General features: G+C 37.7%; 2 protein-coding genes across 5 annotated transcripts; one reads left to right on the top strand and one right to left on the bottom strand.

Moving 5' to 3' along the window:
• Positions 1 to 1,119: 1,119 nt before the first annotated feature.
• On the bottom strand, positions 1,120 to 8,761 carry LOC103411212 (lon protease homolog, mitochondrial-like). 4 transcript variants are annotated; one of them, XM_070809981.1, is made up of 20 exons: positions 8,477 to 8,761; positions 8,276 to 8,341; positions 8,002 to 8,193; positions 7,816 to 7,881; positions 7,691 to 7,732; positions 6,830 to 6,952; positions 6,443 to 6,541; positions 6,185 to 6,250; positions 5,998 to 6,084; positions 5,837 to 5,876; positions 5,470 to 5,641; positions 4,867 to 4,991; positions 4,532 to 4,662; positions 4,334 to 4,438; positions 4,038 to 4,151; positions 3,383 to 3,550; positions 3,190 to 3,291; positions 2,648 to 2,968; positions 1,708 to 2,214; positions 1,120 to 1,389 (listed from the first exon to the last, which is right to left on the bottom strand). In XM_070809981.1, the coding sequence occupies exons 1-20, from the start codon at positions 8,759 to 8,761 to the stop codon at positions 1,213 to 1,215; spliced, it is 2,988 nt and encodes a 995-aa protein (XP_070666082.1). In that variant the 3' UTR covers positions 1,120 to 1,212. The 4 variants fall into 4 exon arrangements, with proteins under 4 accessions (XP_070666082.1, XP_070666084.1, XP_070666093.1 ...); XM_070809983.1 differs by having other exon boundaries at positions 1,708 to 2,202; XM_070809992.1 differs by having other exon boundaries at positions 8,442 to 8,580.
• A 115-nt stretch (positions 8,762 to 8,876) lies between these two features.
• LOC103411224 (protein ENHANCED DISEASE RESISTANCE 2-like) lies at positions 8,877 to 12,897 on the top strand. The gene is made up of 4 exons (XM_008349875.4): positions 8,877 to 9,046; positions 9,396 to 11,664; positions 12,263 to 12,328; positions 12,579 to 12,897. Exon 2 carries the CDS (start codon positions 9,396 to 9,398, stop codon positions 11,661 to 11,663), a length of 2,268 nt encoding a protein of 755 aa, XP_008348097.1. The 5' UTR covers positions 8,877 to 9,046; the 3' UTR covers position 11,664; positions 12,263 to 12,328; positions 12,579 to 12,897.
• Positions 12,898 to 20,242: the final 7,345 nt, after the last annotated feature.

Genomic DNA, 20,242 nt, shown 5'->3' with positions numbered 1-20,242 from the left:
AATCCTGGTACTATTCACTTTACCCGTTATTTTGTCTTTATCATTAAAACTTAATGTTTTCAAACTCTTTTCATTAGTTTTCTTTACATTTTTTTAGTGGAATCATCGAGGGTTTAGGATTTAGGTACATTGAATTTGATAAGAAATTGATTAGATTGAAAATGTTAAAAATGACCGTTTTCCAGGTATAGTATCCATACACTTTTTAGTGGAATCATTCTTAACGTAAGTAGTGTTGACAGTCAATTGTACAAAAAATTCTTAGAAATTCATGTTTTGATTCGAAACGTACTCTCATATTTTAAAACTAAAAAATTCTATTTTTTTTTTCCGAGATTTAAATAATCATTTTGTACAACGTCAATTGACCAGCCTCACCTTTACAATCATTACATTTGAACAAGAATTTTATATTACAAATGTGGATTGGCGTGCTAGTTAAAACATTACTATTCAACCCATTGCATCTGATGTTCAAACTCTACCCCCACCCTTTAGAGTATTTTTGAATATAAATATCGTTTGTAATAAAATATATATGTACAACCCATTGTATTCTGAGTTCAAACTCTCCTTCAAAACCGATCTAGTGTTTTTTTTTTTATCTTGACTATACATCAAAATTGACTTCCATTTTGTTTGTGATTACGACGGCATCCAATGACTTGTTCCTCTCAAGTTGCCCTCACTCCCACGCTCTTAGGTTGGATGTCTACACGGATGGAACTACTACACACCCACCAATGCCATTGCCAAGGATATCGATTCCATTTCCACCACAATAAATCTCTTCCTCGAAATATGCAAATTAATTACCGTAATTGGTCGCATCTTAGCAGTATTTCGATGCTTTTGGTATGGCATCCATCTCAATCCCATGCTAGTGGTGACTGGTGACAAAGAAAAAGACTTAAAATCAAGGAGGCATGGAAACAATAGTCGCATAGAACTCCGAATATCCCGGAAATGGAAAGAAAAATCGATTTCAAAATATTGGATTGAAAAATTGGAAACCTTTGTCGTCTGAAAATCAAATAAAGGTTTTTAGGAGATTGGAGACGTATGTATTAGTTTTGAATTTGTGTCAAACAATTGAAGTGAAGGATTTCAATGTAATCGTTGCGAAATTGAACTGGTATTTCTCACCCGTAATGTGCAGTATATTGAAGTTCTACACTAAGAATTAGTGAGGAAGAACGGATTATATTTTTCCTAATTCTGGTCATCACTGAAAGCCAAATTGAATATCTGACTGTAGTCATCTACAAAATGAACATCAAGACCTTCTTTTACATTAGGGGCAAGCTCGTCGAAATCCCTCCTGTTTGCTGCAGGGAATATGATGGTCTTCACTTCGCTCCTCCTTGCTGCTATCGTTTTCTCCTTAACCTAAATTGTTTACAAAAATGAAATTTAGTAACACAAAACACTGAAAAAACGCAAGCATGTTGCTTGAAAATTCACCATGAGGTAACCAAGAGTACACCTCCCTGAAGCATACAGAAAATAAAAAGAAATCCCGTAACTTAAATCATAAGAACTATATAGGTGTGTGAATGTGAGTGGGTGTGTGTGTGAGAGAGAGAGAGAGAGAGAGAGAAAGAGAGCATCGACCAAAATCTGATTTAATGCTTGTTTGTCGAGATTTTTTACAGTTTGTTACTTCTATGTATGTATGAGAGAGAGAGAGAGAGTTGATTAACATACCCCGCCTATTGGAAGGATCCTCCCAGTTAGTGTTACTTCTCCTGTCATTGCTAAATCCCTCCTGATAGGCTTCTTCATGGCAACGGACAGCATGGATGTGATCATGGTGCAACCAGCACTAGGACCATCTTTTGGTGTGGCCCCAGCAGGAACATGGAGATGAAGCTTGGAATTTGCAAAGAAAGTGCTATCAGGCTCTTTATCGAGCAATATAGCTCTGGCAACAGTATGTGCAATTTGGGTACTTTCTTTCATAACATCACCAAGTTGGCCAGTGACATGAAGGGATCCTTTACCCTCTGCTTCCTCAATCTGAGTGGTCTCTATATACAACGTAGAACCACCCATGGCAGTCCAAGCAAGACCCATAACAACTCCAACTGGGGTCTGATCATAGATTCGTTCAGCATGGAAGACAGGTTTGCCAACAAAATGATCCAAGTTTGGTGAGTCAACCAAAACTTTTTCAACTGTTTTCTCTGTTTCTTTTGCATCCTGTAAGTACAGCTATAAAAGATCCTTAGTGGGTGAACGCATAAGTTCATACATCATTATAGATGTCATGAAAACATTGAGCTGAAGGTAACTCGGGAGGAAAAAGATGAGCACCAAAAGGCAGTTTAAAAAGATTTAATTTTATGTGGAGTTTGCACATGATTGATACTCTCTACATGCTATCATTAATATTAAATCATTTTTATTTTCTTTCCAATAATTATAAAATTCTTTTCCTTCACATTTTACATATGTAAAATAAACTAAGAGAATCTTTCCAAACTCTCTCTGCTTCATCATACAGATTGTTAACTAGCTCTAAATAAATAGCCAACTGCCCAAAAAATTTATATCAGAGAAACAAACAGGAATTATATTCAACTGCATTCAAAACATTTCTGGCGCAGAGCATGTCATTAACCAGAATTTATATTTTGCTACATACCTTTGAATCCACAGGTTCATCAGCATCTGCAACCTGAACTTCCGCAACTGTAGATTCGTCTGGGAGATCCGTCTGAATCGTGACTCCTTCTCCAGAGGTTTCAGGACTATGCTTATGACCGTTACCCTCAACTAACTCAGCTGTAGTCTGGTTCTTACTAGCAACCATGTCTTGATCTAACTTATCAATAGCTTCTGCTTGGGTTTCATCAGTGTCCACAAGCTGAACTTCAATAACTACAGGCCCATCTGGGGGAGATTGTATTTGATCAGGAACTACTTGTTCATCTGATGCTCCTTGTCTAACAATTTGGAGAGCTATCTGCCACATCATAAAAGATAGGTTAAAGTATACCATTGGTCAAGGAACTACATGATTGCTCAACAAGGTCATAAATTTGTTCCACTTTTCCGAATAAGCTCCTTGAACCTAAGAGAACCATGGGGAAACTTTTCAAACCCGTGGATAAATGTTTTCAAGGTTCATCATATGATAAGATGCAAGTTTGCAACGATGATCTAGATATAGATACTTATACAAACCTTGCGGTAGATCTTTTCTATGTGCTTTTGAAGGTTCCTAACACCTGCTTCTCGGCAATAATTTTCAATGAGGGCAAGAAGAGCTGCATCTGTCACTTCAACCTGAAAACATAATAATTTTAACATACATAAAAGATGATACAGAGACACTTTACAAACACACATGAACACAGAAAGAGACCGATACCAGTACCTGTTCAGGTTGAATGCCACATGAGTCACGTGTGGTCTTCTCCAAATAGTCTCTAGCAATGTGCATTTTCTCATCAGTGATATATCCAGCAATGGAAATGACCTCCATTCTATCCAAGAGGGGATGTGGTATCATCTCTACAACATTGGCTGTACATACAAACAGAACCTACAGTAAAAATTTCAATATATGATTTCCCAAGTTAGTATTAAAGATTCTAAAGAAGAAAGGAGGACATATCCTTGATTTTACATTTCTTCCATCCCACAGCTTACATGAACAGTTTTCAGATGTATCATGTATAAGACGAATTATGTGAGGAAAGAACAGATCCTCCTATAGTGCCGACCACAAACACAAATATATCACAATAAGAAACTAATGTCCCAAATTGACAACCGATTGCCTCTTCTTTAAGATCAATTTCGGTTACAATGCTTTAAATACTAGAGATATGATGGATAACACATCTCACACTAGGTAGAGAGAGTAAAAGGATTGGAAACCTAAAGCATCCTCTCTCCTTTACAAGTGAAGTTAAGATAATACCAATTTAACAATCCAATACACAGACATTACACGCTTGAAATTGACCATTGTGTTAATGGAAATTGGCATGTTGCTCCGAGTAAGGTATTATTATCTTTTTGCTAACCTTTGATAGGTCGATTGGAACATCAAGATAATGGTCTAGAAAATTAGCATTTTGCTCGGGATCAAGAAGCTCCAACAAAGCACTTGCCGGATCACCGGCATGGCCCGTTCCCAACTGAAACAAAACAACGCAAATTCGAAGATTAAGCCATAAAAGTAGTATGAAACTCAGAATTAAATATAATCTTTGTAAAAATGAACTTTAAATAACTACTCACTCCACAAAAGGAAAGAGACCTACAAATAGGATTTGTCTCAAATACAATATATGAAACAAGTCAAACAATCATTGATTACCTTGTCGATCTCATCAATCAGAACTAAAGGGTTAGCTGTTCCCACATTTTTAAGGCATTGTACCATCTTTCCTGGCATAGCACCAATGTAGGTTCGCCGATGCCCCTGGATGTACATTTCAAAGTTTAATTTCATAAGATTAGTTGCATAATGTACAGCTGTTTATCAATATTTCACATTGAGGAGATTCCCAAATACCTTAATTTCAGCAACATCAGATAACCCTCCCACAGAAAACCGGAAGAAGTTACGGTTCAGGGCACGTGCAATTGAACGACCAATGCTGGTTTTGCCCACTCCAGGTGGGCCAGAGAAACAGATGATTTTTCCTGTGATATATAAGCAAAACATCCGTAATCCTCATGTAATGACTAATGATAAATAATACAGTTTGCAGCATTTATTATAACCATAGAATAATATATGTAAAATAAGAGCCAAGATCAGAGTCTGAGGAACAGGGGAATTCAGTGATGTGTGGCAATGCCAACAAATCAAGATAGACAAACACAAAATTTGAAAACTATACCAACCTTGAGAGGTTCCTCTGAGTTTTCCAACGGCAATAAATTCTAATATCCTTTCCTTTACATCAGTTAATCCATAATGATCTTCATCAAGAATTTTTTGCGCCCGAATAACATCAAAGTTCTCATCACTGCATTAGGAATTGATATAGAGAAATCATTACTTTGAAAATTGCATATAGAGGTAAAATTTCAGAAAGGAGGCACATTCTCCAATAAAATATTTGAGTAACAATACAATAACTCATATGAATTAGTCATTACAGATTGTCTTATTTGCCAATGGGCTTCATAGTTATGCTAGTACTGCGATTCTCAAAAATCCTTTGCTCCACCAGATCAGTTTCTTCCTACCCCTACAATCCTCTCCACCCCCCCCCCCCCCTCTCCAAAAAAAAAAAAAGAAAAGAAAAAGAAAAAAGAGAGCACATAGGCAAGATGAAATCCTAAACATTAAAACACATAAAAATAAAAATCACAAGTGTGGCAACAGTGCTTAATAAATGGTATCTATTCTCAACAAATAATTTAACAGCCAGTCGCAGATAGGTGTTCAATATATTAGAATCCCAAATATTGCCCCAATAAGGTTGTAAGTAGTGCAAAAACCTGTAGTTTCCCCAAGGAATTGAAGTCAACCAATCTAGGTAATTACGTGTCACATTAAATTCACTTGAACTGGCCTCCAACAGCTGCAGTTTTGTAAGCTCTTCCTCTATAACTTGCAAAACATGAGGTGGGCAGTTTTCCCTGTTTGGTTCAAGCCTCTCCCTAAACTTATCTGCACCAAAATATCAGAAAAGTGATGGAACAATTACCTTTGCACACACGAAAAAAATGATTATTTAGAATACGGATTACCTAAAGTTTCCACATAAATTCATGAGTCATACTCAGAGTAGAACTAATGAACAGAAAAAACAGAGAGTGCACTACCATGATGTGTACAGATTGAAAATAAAGATAAGAAACGAACCGTTAAGCGCTGTTTTGTCATCTGTCTCTAAACCCAGTTCCTGCGTTATGTCAAGCAAAATAAATTCCATAAAGGCCCAGGGTTGAAATAAAAAAACTGAGAGAAACAATACTGAAAGTGCATGAAATAGAAAAATATCTCATAAGGGTGGAGAAAAATACCTTTTTGATGGCTTTAAGCTGCTCATTCAACAAGTAGCGGCGCTGTTCACCACTTATCTTCTCTTCAATTGCTTTTGCAATAGACTCCTAAGAATTACCCCGTAAAGGAAAGTTCAAAAGCCAATCAAACTATGATGGAGAATAGAATTCAAGTAAAAAAAAACAATGGAAAATCAGCATTTCATACCTGAATCTTGCTGATTTCTATCTCTTTCTTTACTAGTTCTAAAGTGAGCTTTAAACGCTTATAAACCTGAGCAATAATGGAAGTGTTATACAGCCTTTTGGAATATGAGAAACTTGCATGAAAAGGCTGGATTTGAAGATTTACATTTTCCATAATACTTCATTCTTGAAACGAATTAGTTTTTTTTTATATGTAACATAAAGATTGAGCTCTCTAATTACTATCCGCTGTACCATATGTAAAATTAGCGACACTCACATCTAGCTCTTCAAGCACTTCTTGACTTTGCAATTTGTTTGCACCAGATATTGCGGCTCCAAAATCTGCTAACCTTGGAAAATTAAAGTCACCTATATGCTGCGAAATTCCAATAAAAAATTTAACGTGAACAAATTGTAAATTCGAATGATTGTAATACATCAACACATAAAGATACTTATGTAAACCACTCACTCTATCATTTCCATAAAAAATGAATCACGAATTAGTTACTTTATCAACTCGTTTATGAATAACGGCAAAACCAAGAAGAAGGTACAACAAGTTCGAAGAAGTTACAAGAAAATAAATCGGTGATGAAGAAATAATCAGACAAAAACAAAGATCACAAGATATCCAAACATCATAAAAAGAAACAGAATAAACCTGAGTGTATGTCTGAACATGATCTCTCCAAAGGGAACTAATCTTGAGAACATCTCTTAAGGTTGATATAACCTCAAACGATGTTGCTTTTATGACATCATCATCCTTGTTATATGGTTTATCCTGCAATATAAAGTATTGTTGAATATGTGGCCAAATTGCATCTACTTTCGGCTAATAGTAAAAGGCAGCAATGATGATGTTTGTTAGCAATGATGATGTTTGCTCGGGGAAGGAAAAAAGGAAGGCTAGGATTCCTTTTTTCTTTTGGCTTTTTTCGAAGGCAGATGGAATTGGTTTATTCGGCTTCTTCTTTTGCAACTTGACAAGTGCTTGTACTTTTGGAGAGAGGGCAGAGAGCAGAAAGGTGTGCACCAGAAAAACAGAGAAGAAAAAATAGGGGTGCCGCAGCCCCTCTTTGAAGAGAAGAAAGTGCTCCTCTCTTTGGTTAGTAATCATCCACCAAAGTAGTTGTTATTGTAATAGTTTTGAGCTATGCATAGAGAGGAAATTATTCATTATATTTCCTTCTCTATTTGTTTCTTTGGTGTGTGAGAGCTATTGGGTGTATTGGGTTTTTGGGTGAGCTCCTATTGCTCCCAGGACGTACTCCAATTACACTGACTGTTGAGGAACCTTGCTAAAATCTTGGTGTCTTTTGTATTTTGTTCTTGCATTCCATTTGATATATTTCCCGTGGGTTAGCTTGAGTTGGTTTGGCAAAGGTTTGGTGCTATCCTAGCACAACAAGTATAACCTAGTCAGGAAAAGAGAGAAAGAAAAACGAAACAAAATCTATCATAAATGTGGAACCTCCAACAATTAATATTTGATATATGTGACAAAATAAAATAAACATGCCTTCAGATGGTCAACTTTTACAGTCAGGGGTTCTTCATCAACCTGTAGAGAAATCATAACTTTCCTCAGTTTAACAATCTTTATCTCAAAAAAACGATACTACTTTGTATTAGGAATCCATTCACCATCTCTGTAATTCGAAGTCGCCTATGACCAATAAGGACCACTTGGTCTCCTTGGATGCTTGAAATCTGATATACGAAAATCCAACCAACTACAACATCAAAAACCAAAAGGAAGCTCTAGCCGAAGCATATCAAGTTATTCGACAAAATTAAGGACACACGAAACTCAAACGCATAGTTAAATACCTGCGCAAGTGTGCCAACTTCATGTAGTCGATTAAACAACTCCTTCCCTTTCAATTCATGTATGTTTTTATCTGTCTCGGAACCTGATACCAAACTGGGATCGGTCCCCGGCTTATCCTTGAGAAGGAAAGTGCCGGCATATGGAGCTTGCCGCTTTCGGCTTTCTTGCAATGCTGCTAACAGTTTAGGATCCTACATTAAAATTCAATACATTATTTAGCAAGAGTGCGAACCAAAAAGAAATTCGATCATAGCAATCAATAATCTCATGTACCTTCACATAAATTGGCATGTAAAACCCCGGAAACAGTGGTCTATGCGGCAATGGCAAAGCTATAACCTGCCTCACAGAAAATTGAGGAGAAAAAAAATTAAAACGTTAACAAAAAGTTCAAACATTTTCTCATATATTGCAACATTTTCTCGGAATCCAAACAGACCAGTAAGCAAAACGAAAGTTCCAGAGCCCACAAACCGTAAGATAATCTTCGGGCCGGGGATTCGTGGACACAATGGCGGAGGAAGACTCCGCCTCGGCCTCGGTCCCCGCCACCATGAACTCAACTTCCACCACCTGGTCAGACCCGTCGCCGGAGTCCGAACTATAAAACGCTCGGCAAGCCGAGCTAGGGCGAGTCAATCCGGCGAGCGAGCCGAGAACTCGGAGAGCCGGCGACCCCAGCTCAGCGGGCGGCCAGGAGCGGAGACTGTGGAGTCGTCCCTGAAGGCATGACGAGGAAGACGACAAAAGCTTCAGCATTTGATCGTTGCAGCGATCGGAACTTCAATTCCTCGAAACCGCCATTTCGGTGGAACTTGAAATTCAAAGCCCCACATAAACCCTTGTTTTTCTTCCTTTCAGATCTAAATGCCCCTAGAATATATTTGAATGTTTTGACGGAATTACCCCTAGTATTTAGGGGAATTACACGAAGACAAAACGGTTGTATAAAAAGTGGCAAGTCGGCATGTGTGGTTCCAGTTGTCCCAGTTTCTGTATCGTCAACACCTTTGAGCTGTAGGCAGACGAAGCCACGGAGATCAGGTAGGGATACTACTTTCTGTTTGGTTGCTCAGAAAATTTGGATTTTGTTTTCTCGGTGGGAAAAAGGAAATATGAATTGAACTTTGGTCATGATTGCCGCGTCTAATTATCTCTTGAAACTTGTGTTCTTTGATCGTTTTCATTGTTATTGAACTGCGAATGTTGAAATGTGGGTTCGGTTATGGTAGAGTCGGATTGGATTATGTTTATTTGATTGGAGTTATCGTTTGCAGATGATTGTTTAGCTCCGGATAATCATAATAATCCTGCTTATTTTATCCAATTTTGCTACTTAATTTTTCGGTTTATGATTATTTAGCTGCAAATGAGAACATTTTAACTTCTGCAGATGGACTCATTGCCGTTTAATAAGGTGGGGAGTGAGCGGTCGGATGGATCGGAGCACAGTTCCAGCTCCAGAAGTGGAGCTGGAGGAGGAGGGATGTTTGAGTATTTTGGGTGGGTGTATCATCTGGGTGTGAATACGTTAGGGCATGAGTATTGTCACCTTAGGTTTCTCTTCATTAGGGGAAAGTATGTCGAGATGTATAAGCGTGATCCTCATGAGAACCCCGGTATTAGACCCATTCGGAGGGGTGCTGTTGGGCCTACGCTGATGGTGGAGGAGCTGGGGCGCAGAAAGGTTAATCATGGAGGTAAGGGTGGGGATATCTATGTTCTACGGTTTTACAATCGTTTGGATGAAACCAAAAAGGGAGAAATTGCTTGTGCTACTGCCGGAGAAGCACAGAAATGGATGGAGGCATTTGATCAAGCCAAGCAACAGGCTGAGTATGAGCTTTCAAGAGGGGCTAGTGCCAGAAACAAGCTGAACATGGAAGAGGAGATCGATCTTGAAGGTCATCGACCTAGAGTAAGGCACTATGCACATGGATTGAAAAGGCTTATAAAAATTGGGCAAGGCCCGGAGATGCTCTTGCGTCAATCCTCAAGCTTGGGTGGAGATGTTAACACAGAGGGATACTTTCGAACAGATTTTGGAGATGCAGTTGAGGCGTATGTATGGAAATGTGTACGAACAGTTAATGGTGTTCGAATATTTCAAGATGTTGCTAACACTGAGAGAGGAAAAGGCGTTATCGTCAAGTCTGTTGGCGTTATTGAGGCAAGTGCAGATACTGCTTTTGAAGTGATTTTAAACCTCGACCGACACCAGAGATATGAGTGGGATATGCTGACAGCTAACTTAGAGCTGATAGATTCTTATGATGGATACTTTGATGTTGTCTACGGGACTTTTGATCCTATGTATCTTTCTCGGTGGCGTTCCAAGAAAGATTTTCTCTTCTCTAGGCAATGGTTCCGTGGACAAGATGGAACATACACCATCTTGCAATTTCCAGCTGTCCATAAGAAAAAGCCTCAGAGGTCCGGGTATCATCGTACAAAAATAAATCCATCTAGTTGGGAGATTAGAGATCTGAAAACATCCATGGGTTCAAATACTCCACGATGTCTTGTGACGCAAACGGTGGAGATACATTCTGTGGGCTGGTGGAAATGGAAGAAAAATCAGTACTCGAAGTTCGAAAAGGGTGTACCTTATGCATTGTTGTGCCAAGTGGCAGGTTTGAAGGATTATATTGCGTCAAATCCTGCACTAATATTCAAATCATCCGCTTCAGTTATCCAATCGAAGGCAGCTGAAGCTTCCATTTCCAATGCTGAATATGAGGCTGAGACAGTGCATGATGAGTTTTATGATGCAATTTCAGCAGGCTCTTCATCTTCTGATGAAGAGAGCGACAGTGATGAACATAAGAATAAGGAAGCAAAAGTGAGACTGAAGAATGTTGCATGGGCCATCGCTAGCTTAGCTTTGAAGCGAGCTCAAGCTGCAGATGCTAATAAAGAATTTGATTCCAGAGTGCCTGCAATCATTATTGATCCAAGCCAGTTCCATGGTTCCTTGTCCAAAGGGAAGGATGAGACCGTCACAAACTGTTGGACATCTCCAAGTGGCGAGGGATTTATGATCAGAGGAAAGAACTACCTGGAGGACAATTCTAAGGTAATGGGAGGAGATCCCCTACTCAAGCTCATAGCGGTAGATTGGTTCAAAGTTGATAAAAGCATAGATAGGTTCGCACTGCATCCCAGGTGCCTTGTCCAGTCAGAAGCCGGAAAGAAGCTTCCATTTGTACTAGTCTTTAATCTCCAGGTTCCATCTAAACCAAATTATAGTTTGGTACTTTACTATGCTGCTGACAGACCTCCAAATCCAAATTCTTTGTTTGCTAAGTTTGTGGATGGGAGTGACATGTTTCGCAATGCAAGATTAAAGTTAATTCCAAGTATTGCTGAAGGATATTGGATGGTTAAGCGTGCTGTTGGAACTAAAGCTTGCCTACTGGGGAAAGCTGTATCCTGCAAATATCTCAGACAAGACAATTTCCTAGAGATTGATGTAGATATTGGATCATCATCTGTGGCAAGGAGTATCATTGGACTTGTCCTTGGATATGTCACGAGCATAGTGGTTGACCTTGCAATTTTAATAGAGGCAAGGGAGCACGCAGAGTTACCTGAGTACATTTTGGGGACTGCTCGACTAAATCGTTTGAAGCTTGACTCTGCCGTTCATTTGGAAGTTTAAGGTTGTATCAACATTCTTTAATTAGTATTTCCACCTTTTTCAGAGCTATTGGTCCAACATTACTTTATTTTATTTTTTTAAATTTGTTCAAGATGATTTTTTTTTTCTTCCAGTTTACAGTTTACTGACCATTTTTTCTTCCGCTTCTTTATCCATCATACCGTACCCTCAATGAACTGCATACCACACAAATATAGAACCATGAACTGGTACTTGTTTTGTTTGCTGAAAGAACCTATCTTTATAGTGGAGTTGGTTGTAGCTTTCACGTCGTTCGTCCTATTATAATTAGAAGAAATGAAGTGAGTGGATACTTTAGGGAAGGTTTGGCTTTATAAACCCCTTTCAAAGTGATTTTTTGTAGGGGAGGCTGCTTTGGGGAAGATTTTGAGTGTAGATAGTTCCTGTAGAGATGATTTAACAGCTGATAATTCAATTTATCATTTCTTGTTAGATGGACAAATTTATTTATTTGCTTTACAGTGCTATGCAGAAACATTCTATCATTTTCTGTGCAGCAATACTATGTGCTTGACTATAACGGACTGGGCGAAACAAGAATTTAATTTCTTTCTACCGCCTGTTTCTTTTCTTTGTAGATTTTTGTGCTGTGTGAGCCGTCCCTTTCTTATGAGGCTGCTAATGTCAAGTTGGCGGTTACCTAGGTACGTTTTCTTCCATGTGTTATTTTCCATATATAATCTTCAAAAGAAATCCTGTGAATTTTCCTGGACAAACTATTCTTGTTCATAAATAGATATATTCAAATGAAAATTTGCGAGCAGTCTGACCGGATTTTCACCGGGTTGTGGTGGCTTCGTCTTGTTGGTTTTGGATTGAGAAAATTGAAAACCTATAACTTCTTGTCTTATATTTCTAAACTGTTAATGGTATGTTTGCACTTTGCGAATCCAGGTTTTTTAGTGCTGACACATGGACAGCATAGGCATTCTCTCGCGAACATCTATTGGATCGAAAGACTGAACAAAGGGCCGCTTCACAGGGTTGCGGACATCATTTTCTGTATGTTATAGTAAATTTGTGAAACTGAATGTAGTTAAATAGCGGAATGATTTGTAAATGCCAGTAGGCAATCCTGTATCGTTTATAGATACTGCCCTGTGGAGTATATTTTTTAAGGGAAGTCCCGCTTAAATTTATGGGTTGTGAAAGGAGGTAGAAGAGACATTTTCATTTGTGGTCAATACATATGTACTTTTGCAGTCAACCAAAATCTGTGTTTGAGCATCCAATTTGGATGTTTACGGCGTCGTATCGATGGCAACGAGATCTTGGACTAAGTGTGAAATTTTGGAAGGACTTTTTTCATGGAGATATTGGGATTTAGATGTTTTTGCATCGGATTAGGGCTTATTTAAGAGTAGTTGGCATAGGCTTCATATAGTGTATGAATTGAGATATAAGGACTTGATAGAATTGGGTTTTGTGTTACCCTTGTCACACAAACAACTTTCTAGGGTTCTATTAGGCAATCGCCAGGGGCTTGTTTGGTAGGCTGGATGGGATTGGACCTATGAATATGATTAAATTGACAGCAACTTGTAAGATAGGAATTTAAACTCATGTATGAGGGTAGATTAAGCTATAGGGGTATTAAGCTAATGAGGGCGTACGAAATTGCATGAACTTATTGGAAAATATTAGTATTTTGGTTTATTTGAATGTTTGGTTTTATGGGCTTAGCCAGTTAGAATTAGGTTTTGTTAGAGATTAGGGTTAGTTTATTATAAATAGGGTGCTTTGTTATTCATTAGAGAACAAGTTAGCCACAATGTAGTCTCTTAGGGTTTTGTAGCCGTTTCGGCATTCTCAGTTTGTTTAATAATATTCTTATTATTTGTTAGTTTTGTTCGTTGCGCACTCTGATATTCAACTTGGTATCAGAGCAAGTTCGATTCTTCGGAATTTAATCTGTTCTGGATGGGTATCAATTTGTTCATCCGTTTGTCCGCTGCGTATCAGTTTGTTCGGAAGTTCGCAATTGGCATCGGCATCGGCAGCAGAATTTGAAGGCTTGCATCCACATCTGCTTGTTGGCAAACTCATATCGTGTACCGCCATGAGTTTGACGGGGGTATTGGAAAATATTAGTATTTTGGTTTATTTGAATGTTTGGTTTTATGGGCTTAACCCGTTAAAATTAGGTTTTGTTAGAGATTAGGGTTAGTTTATTATAAATATGGTGCTTTATTATTCATTAGAGAACAAGTTAGCCACAATGTAGTCTCTTAGGGTTTTGTAGTCATTTCGGCATTCTCAGTTTGTTTAATAATATTCTTATTATTTGTTAGTCTTATTCGTTGCGCACTCTGATATTCAACTGAACTATGGTCTTTATAGATTTGGAAAAAAACGTATGATAGGGTCCCAAGAGACATTCTTTGGAGGATTTTAGAGAAGAAAGGAGTACGAGTATCATATATCCAAGTTATAAATGATATATATGATAGAGCAAAGATTGCCGTAAGAACTCATGAAGGACAAACTGAAAGCTTCTCCATAACTGTTGGGTTACATCAAGGCTCATCCTTAAGTCCTTATCATTTTGCATTGGTAATGAATGATTTAACGGAACATATTCAAAATGATATTCTTTGGTGTAAGCTGCCCGTGACAATGTGACATATGCAATATATACGAAAGAAGAAAAAGGAAGGCAGGCCTTCAATTTCTGCACAAGCCGTTGGTAACCTCCTTTTCATTGTGTTTTTACATTTGCACCGCATTTTAACCCCGACAAAAACTGTTTTTCACGTTAGATTCTTTCTTACAACTAATACATGATATTAGTGTTGGTAGATTTTAATCCTTTCTTAGTTGATCGTGTTTAACATAGCCTCTGGTGTTATACAGACTCATAAGGTGATACTGTGCGAATTTATGAATAATAAAGTAACTATGCCACACAAACACAAAGAACTTAGCGACGTTCAATGAACTTTGCCTACTCTTGTGTGATCTCCCTTGAGAAATCACCTGCACAATAAAGAGTAATAGTTCGATTATAAGAACTTAATGAAAATCTTTATGCTAAACCTCAAAATCTTGCTTTCTCTCTACTCTTCGTGTGAATAAACAACCCCCTAAAAGTTTAATATATAGACCGATGGGATTTTTGAATCCTTTTAAAATAGGGAAAACTAACTTATCTCTTAACCTAAACTAATTGGGATTACATAGAAAACCTATTTTCCCAATTCTTATGGGAAAGAACAATGCACATTCATTTTCTCCTGCTTTCTGATTATAGTACATAGACCGATGGTTACATGCCTTATAATGTTCATACGTTGAAGATACATTAATCTTAAGTGAGAGGACATGTAAGTTCTTTTTTAAGGAGGACACAAGCATTATTCTTATTTAAAATAGTTTTAAAATATCACTTGTTAGGACATGTGGTGCCTACTTGCCAAGCAAATAATCAAACTAATGAGGCCCATATGTGCCACATTAACACTTTGGATGGAAAACTTTACGGACTTAACAACATGTGACAAAATGGAACACGAAAATATAATTTAAGGGGTAAGTTGAGTTAAAATAAATTTTAGGGAGTAAAGTGGGATTCGAAAGCACTCATATTTGGCAACAGCAAATTAAGGGCTGGTTTGGTATTGCTGTGTTTTGAAAAAAAACTGCTGTGAGAATAAGTGGTTGTGCTTTGAGAATAAGCGGTTGTGAAATAAATCAGCAGAGTGTTTGGTAAACTTTTTTGTAAAAGTGCTTTTGGAAAAAAAAGCACTCTGATAGTGGGTCTTTTCATTAAGGAACACTGTAGCTCCGTGTGCTTTGAAAAAAAACCAGTTTTCCAAAGCTGCAAATAGCAGCTTCAGTTTTTCCTTTGATTTCAGCTTATTCTCACAGCAGCTTCCAAAATAAGCCATTTTTTCAGTTTACCAAACACCTAAAACCCTCATAACTTTTTTTCATGGGTGTTTTTTTTTTAAGCATCTCACTCCCAAACCATCCCTTAAGCCTTCACACATCTAACTAAGAAAATAAATTTCCGTTTATAGGTGGTTTTGGAGTTTTTTTGGTCGATCAACATTTTGTCCATCATGTTTTGTTTGTGATTTCTCTTCCATTAATCAACAATTTTTCTTTTCTTATAAATAAACAAGCTTTTTCATTCAACACATTTTGAGTAATTATATTGATTCATTCTTCTTTAGTCACGCGTGTAAACTCAGCACCTAAATGAAAATGTTATCTGTAAGTCTAGTCAAATACGTAAACTCGACCACACGTTAATAAAATGAGTCATCACCCATGACTGAAAGGTGGAAAACATTTGGAGAGAAAAAACAGGAAAACAGAAGGATCAAACAAAGCCAAGTAGGGTTTGGATAGGGTTGGAAAAAAGTTGCAATGTCACATGCATGCAGATTACATGAGAGTGTTATGTATTATGCCGATGACAATGGACAAAAATCCATCATTTCTTGGTTGACTGTTATTTTATTCCAGCTGAGCTTAATTTGGAGCTATTTAAATTATTTTTGTTGTTTTTATTAATTATATACCTGGCACTGTCAAGTCAGAGAATTTAACGTGAACGGGGAAACGACGAAAACTCCCGTCACAGACAAACATGCCAGAGAGCGATCTGCAGCTTTCAACATTTCCTTTATATCTGCAACTTTTCTCTATTTTAAAATTTTGAGTATCAGTCTATCAGATCAATTTTAATATTGACAATAAACTATCTAGTACCACCAAACATAATTTTCAGGTGACCGCAAGAATTTGAATTTAAGACATCTTTTGATAGGACTATGAATAGAATATTACTAGATTAAGTACTGCCTTCTTCTTTACGTAACACATCTTATGTATGTTTGTAATGTGATTAATCATTGCTTAGTCAATGAAAGAGTAAATGGTAGAGATTTTGATCATTACGTATAAATTTATGACGGCCGTGACTATTTGGTGGCCTTAATTAGGGCAAAACCAAAATGAATTCCTTGTAATATCGGGAATAAGATCCTCTTCAGATCACCCTATGCGTAAGTATACTCATATACCCATTGGCGGAACTACACTAACGCTACCATGGGCTATAACCCAGGTAACCTTATTGAAAAATAAATAACTTCCAAATATATTGGGTAGTAATATTCACATATACATTTTAACTTTTCATATACTTTCTCAATTTTCGGCCATCAGCTTGAACGAATTGAAGATGATCAACGACAAAAAATTAACAAAAGTGTGTCGAAAGTAAAAATAGATGTGGCAATAGCACAATCCTATATATTCACCCAAAAATAGTAATTCATTCTTCACTAAAATTTGTAGCCAATATTCATCCCAGATTAATTTTTTACTCAATTAAGATACACAATCCCGTAGTAAACACTAGTGTTTTTAACTCTTAACCCCAAACCCTGCATGTTCTCCTCATTTTTCTTTGATTTGTCGTCGAGATTCTTGTTAGTGGCATCATATCACCCTACAAAAATTAGTTAGCCCACTCTTTCGAGTTCCGCACTTGGATTTCTTTAGACAATTAAACAATTTTGGTGTATTGCTTATCTGTTGTTTGAGAGACTGCATAGAGATGCTTTCTGGATCAATTGCAGTCCAAAAGAAAAATGGCATCCCATGTTAAAAAACTAGGTTTGAAATGATCATATGGTCGTGCGAATAAATTTGGTTATCTTAATTGACCTTTGTCACTAGTATTAACTTTACTAAAAATATGACTTTAGCCCCTGAAACTCAATTTTCTCCACATAAAACCCAACGTAAATTTTTTGCTCAAATAAAATCCATTGACTAGACTCCACATAAGCAAATTCATTAATTATGTTTGACTTTACCCATTTAAAAAATTTTGGATGCCTAAAACACCATTATTGAATGTTTAATGTACACAATTAATTCTATGCAAATTGTAAGGGAGAATTAATGATTTTACAAAAATAATATTTTTCATATAAATGTAGGGATTTGTTGGTTAGTTTGGCTCTCGAATTCCAATTTACCATCACAACGTGTCCATATTATATAGAGGTAAATTATTGTACTTTAAAATATATAAAAAAAATTGTTGTCAAAGTAAAAATATATAAATTAAAGGAGATAAAAATTGCAGGTAAATTAATTTTAGGACAAAGAAAAAGAAAAGAACCAACTATATGTAAATTATTTACATATACAGTCTAGATATTTGATTCACATAAAAAATCTAGGTAAATTGTCACAGCCCGTCCCGAATTATTATTATCGATAGTGTGAAATGTCTAAATTGCCCTTGGACATTGAGTATGTTATGTGGTGTTGTGGCTTAAGTTTGGGTTTAAACTAAATTGGTTAGTTCCTAAGTTTTTGGAACTTAAAGTTAGCAATTTTGATTGTGATTAGTGACCCAAAATTGGACCACACACACACACACACAAACCTCCCGTTGACCTTTCTCTCTCCTCCCTCTCTCGGATCTTCTTCCATTTCTGTACAACTTGTATGGACAACCCTCAAACCCTTTCAATCTTCACAGATCGAGGTTGTGATTTCTATTTTCAAACTCCTTGCATGCTCCGGAGTTGTTCTATACCTGTGGTTGGTCGAGAAATCCTCGAAAACCCGAGAAACCATAACCTCCAATTCGAGGTACTATTCATGAACATGTAAATGGGGAGTTTTTGGAAGATTCTAAGGTTATAGGAAGCTTTAGATTGTCTACACAAAGCTCGGAGAAGAAAAATGAAGTGATTTGGACGTCAGGAAGTTGAGTTTCGACAAGTTGTAGGTTTAGCCGGATTATCGAGGGATTTTCCGGCGAGTTCCGTTGGTTTTAGGGCTTTTGAAAGGCATGGTTATGTTCTATTCGTCCTAAGCTTCAATTTGGTTTAAGTTTCATGAAATTTGGTGGAAAATTGAGTGAGAAATGAAGGTTTTATTATTTTCCAGAAACCTGCAACGTAGAGGTCACCGACGTCGGACTTCGGCAAGCTGAGGAAAACGAAGAAGCATATTCCGTCAAATCTGACGAAATATTCTAATGGAAAAAGGTAACGCCGTTAACGTTTATTAAGGTTTTAACGGAATATTTCCCACTGCAGTTAGGATTTCGTCAGGGTTACCCGCGCATGGGGGCGTGTATGGCCGTGCCTTGGCAGGCGCGTGGCGGCATGTGGGGCATCGGAAATTTTTTCTAAAAATATGGGGATGTTTGCGAGGTTGTGTAGATCACGTTGGTATATTTAAACACCCCATTTGAGCAATGTATGAGAAGTTATTAGTTAGTATTGGTTATGTGCTTTAAATAACGTTTATTCAGTTATTTTACACATAGGTGAGACCTATCCTGAGGACGAGCGCAGTCAAGGACGACTCGGGGGCTACAACCCTTCAACATACCAGTGAGTGGGCTTTTGGTTTTAAGCAGTGAAGAAAATATCGATAATATCGGCGAAATATCGCCGATATTATCGTTTTTTTGGGACCCCGATATTTTATTAACTATCCAACTTGTTTTCGGCAGAATATCGCGATATTATCGATAATATCGATAATATCGCTATATTTTCGAAACTATCGCGATATTTGGTATGGACTCATCGGAGAACACAGCCGGAGCAAATAATCCGAACCCCTAAATCCCCAAATTCTAATTCAAAGCAAATGAACTGAATCTACAATACAGGATTCCCTAAAATCGATTTCAGTACAAAAATCAACATGCAGAAAATCTGTACAAAAATTGTAATTTACAAGCCGAGAAGAATGATTTCAGTACAAAAATCAAAGCAAATGAACCGAATCCATAAATCCCCAAATTCGAATTCAAAGCAAATGAACTGAATCCCTAATTCCTAAATCCCTAAAATCGATTTCAGTACAAAAATCAAGCAACATGCAGAAAAATCGCAATCTGTACAAAAATAGAAACCCTAATTCCTAAATCCCTAAAATCAATTTCAGTACAACAAAGGTGCAACATGCAGAAAAATTGAAATCTGTACAAAAATTTAAAGTAAAAGCCGAGAAGAAGAGAAGTAGGAGCCTGGGAACATCGTCTTCCTCACGAATCCAAGACGGCTGGGACAACGTCGTGCTCCTCAGTGGTGTCGACGGCTGGGACTACGATGATTTCCGATCGATCTCCATGGATCAAGGTGGTTTAGAAGGCGGTTATCGAGTGGTGTCGACGGCTGGGTTTAGGGCGGGTGAGATGGGAGGAGCAGAGGGAGACAGGGAGACACGGAGACACGGACGAGGAGGATCGAGATTCGAGAGATGATGTCTCTCTGTGTGTGTGGAAGAACTGGAGAAGGGGGAAGGGAGGGAGAAGACTGAGAAGTTCTCAGTGAGAACGAAGGCTCAGACCTCAGAGAGAGAGAAGAGAGAATAGAGAGATTGAGAGGATTCGAGAATGTGGTAGTGGGAAATGAATGATCGACAGAGAGACTGAGCTCCGTGTGTGGTGTACGTGTGTGGTGTGCGTGTGTGGTGTGGTGTGGGGGGTCTCGAAGTGTGTGTGTGGTAGAGTGTGAGTTCTTCAGTCTTTTTGACTGTCTGAGTGGTGGCGTGTAAGAAAAAAAAAG

This window comes from Malus domestica, chromosome 02 (assembly GCF_042453785.1).
Source record: "Malus domestica chromosome 02, GDT2T_hap1".
In the NCBI taxonomy this organism is placed as follows: domain Eukaryota; kingdom Viridiplantae; phylum Streptophyta; class Magnoliopsida; order Rosales; family Rosaceae; genus Malus; species Malus domestica.
Note: the sequence above shows the minus strand (reverse complement) of the source record. Positions and strands in the feature narration are given on the sequence as shown.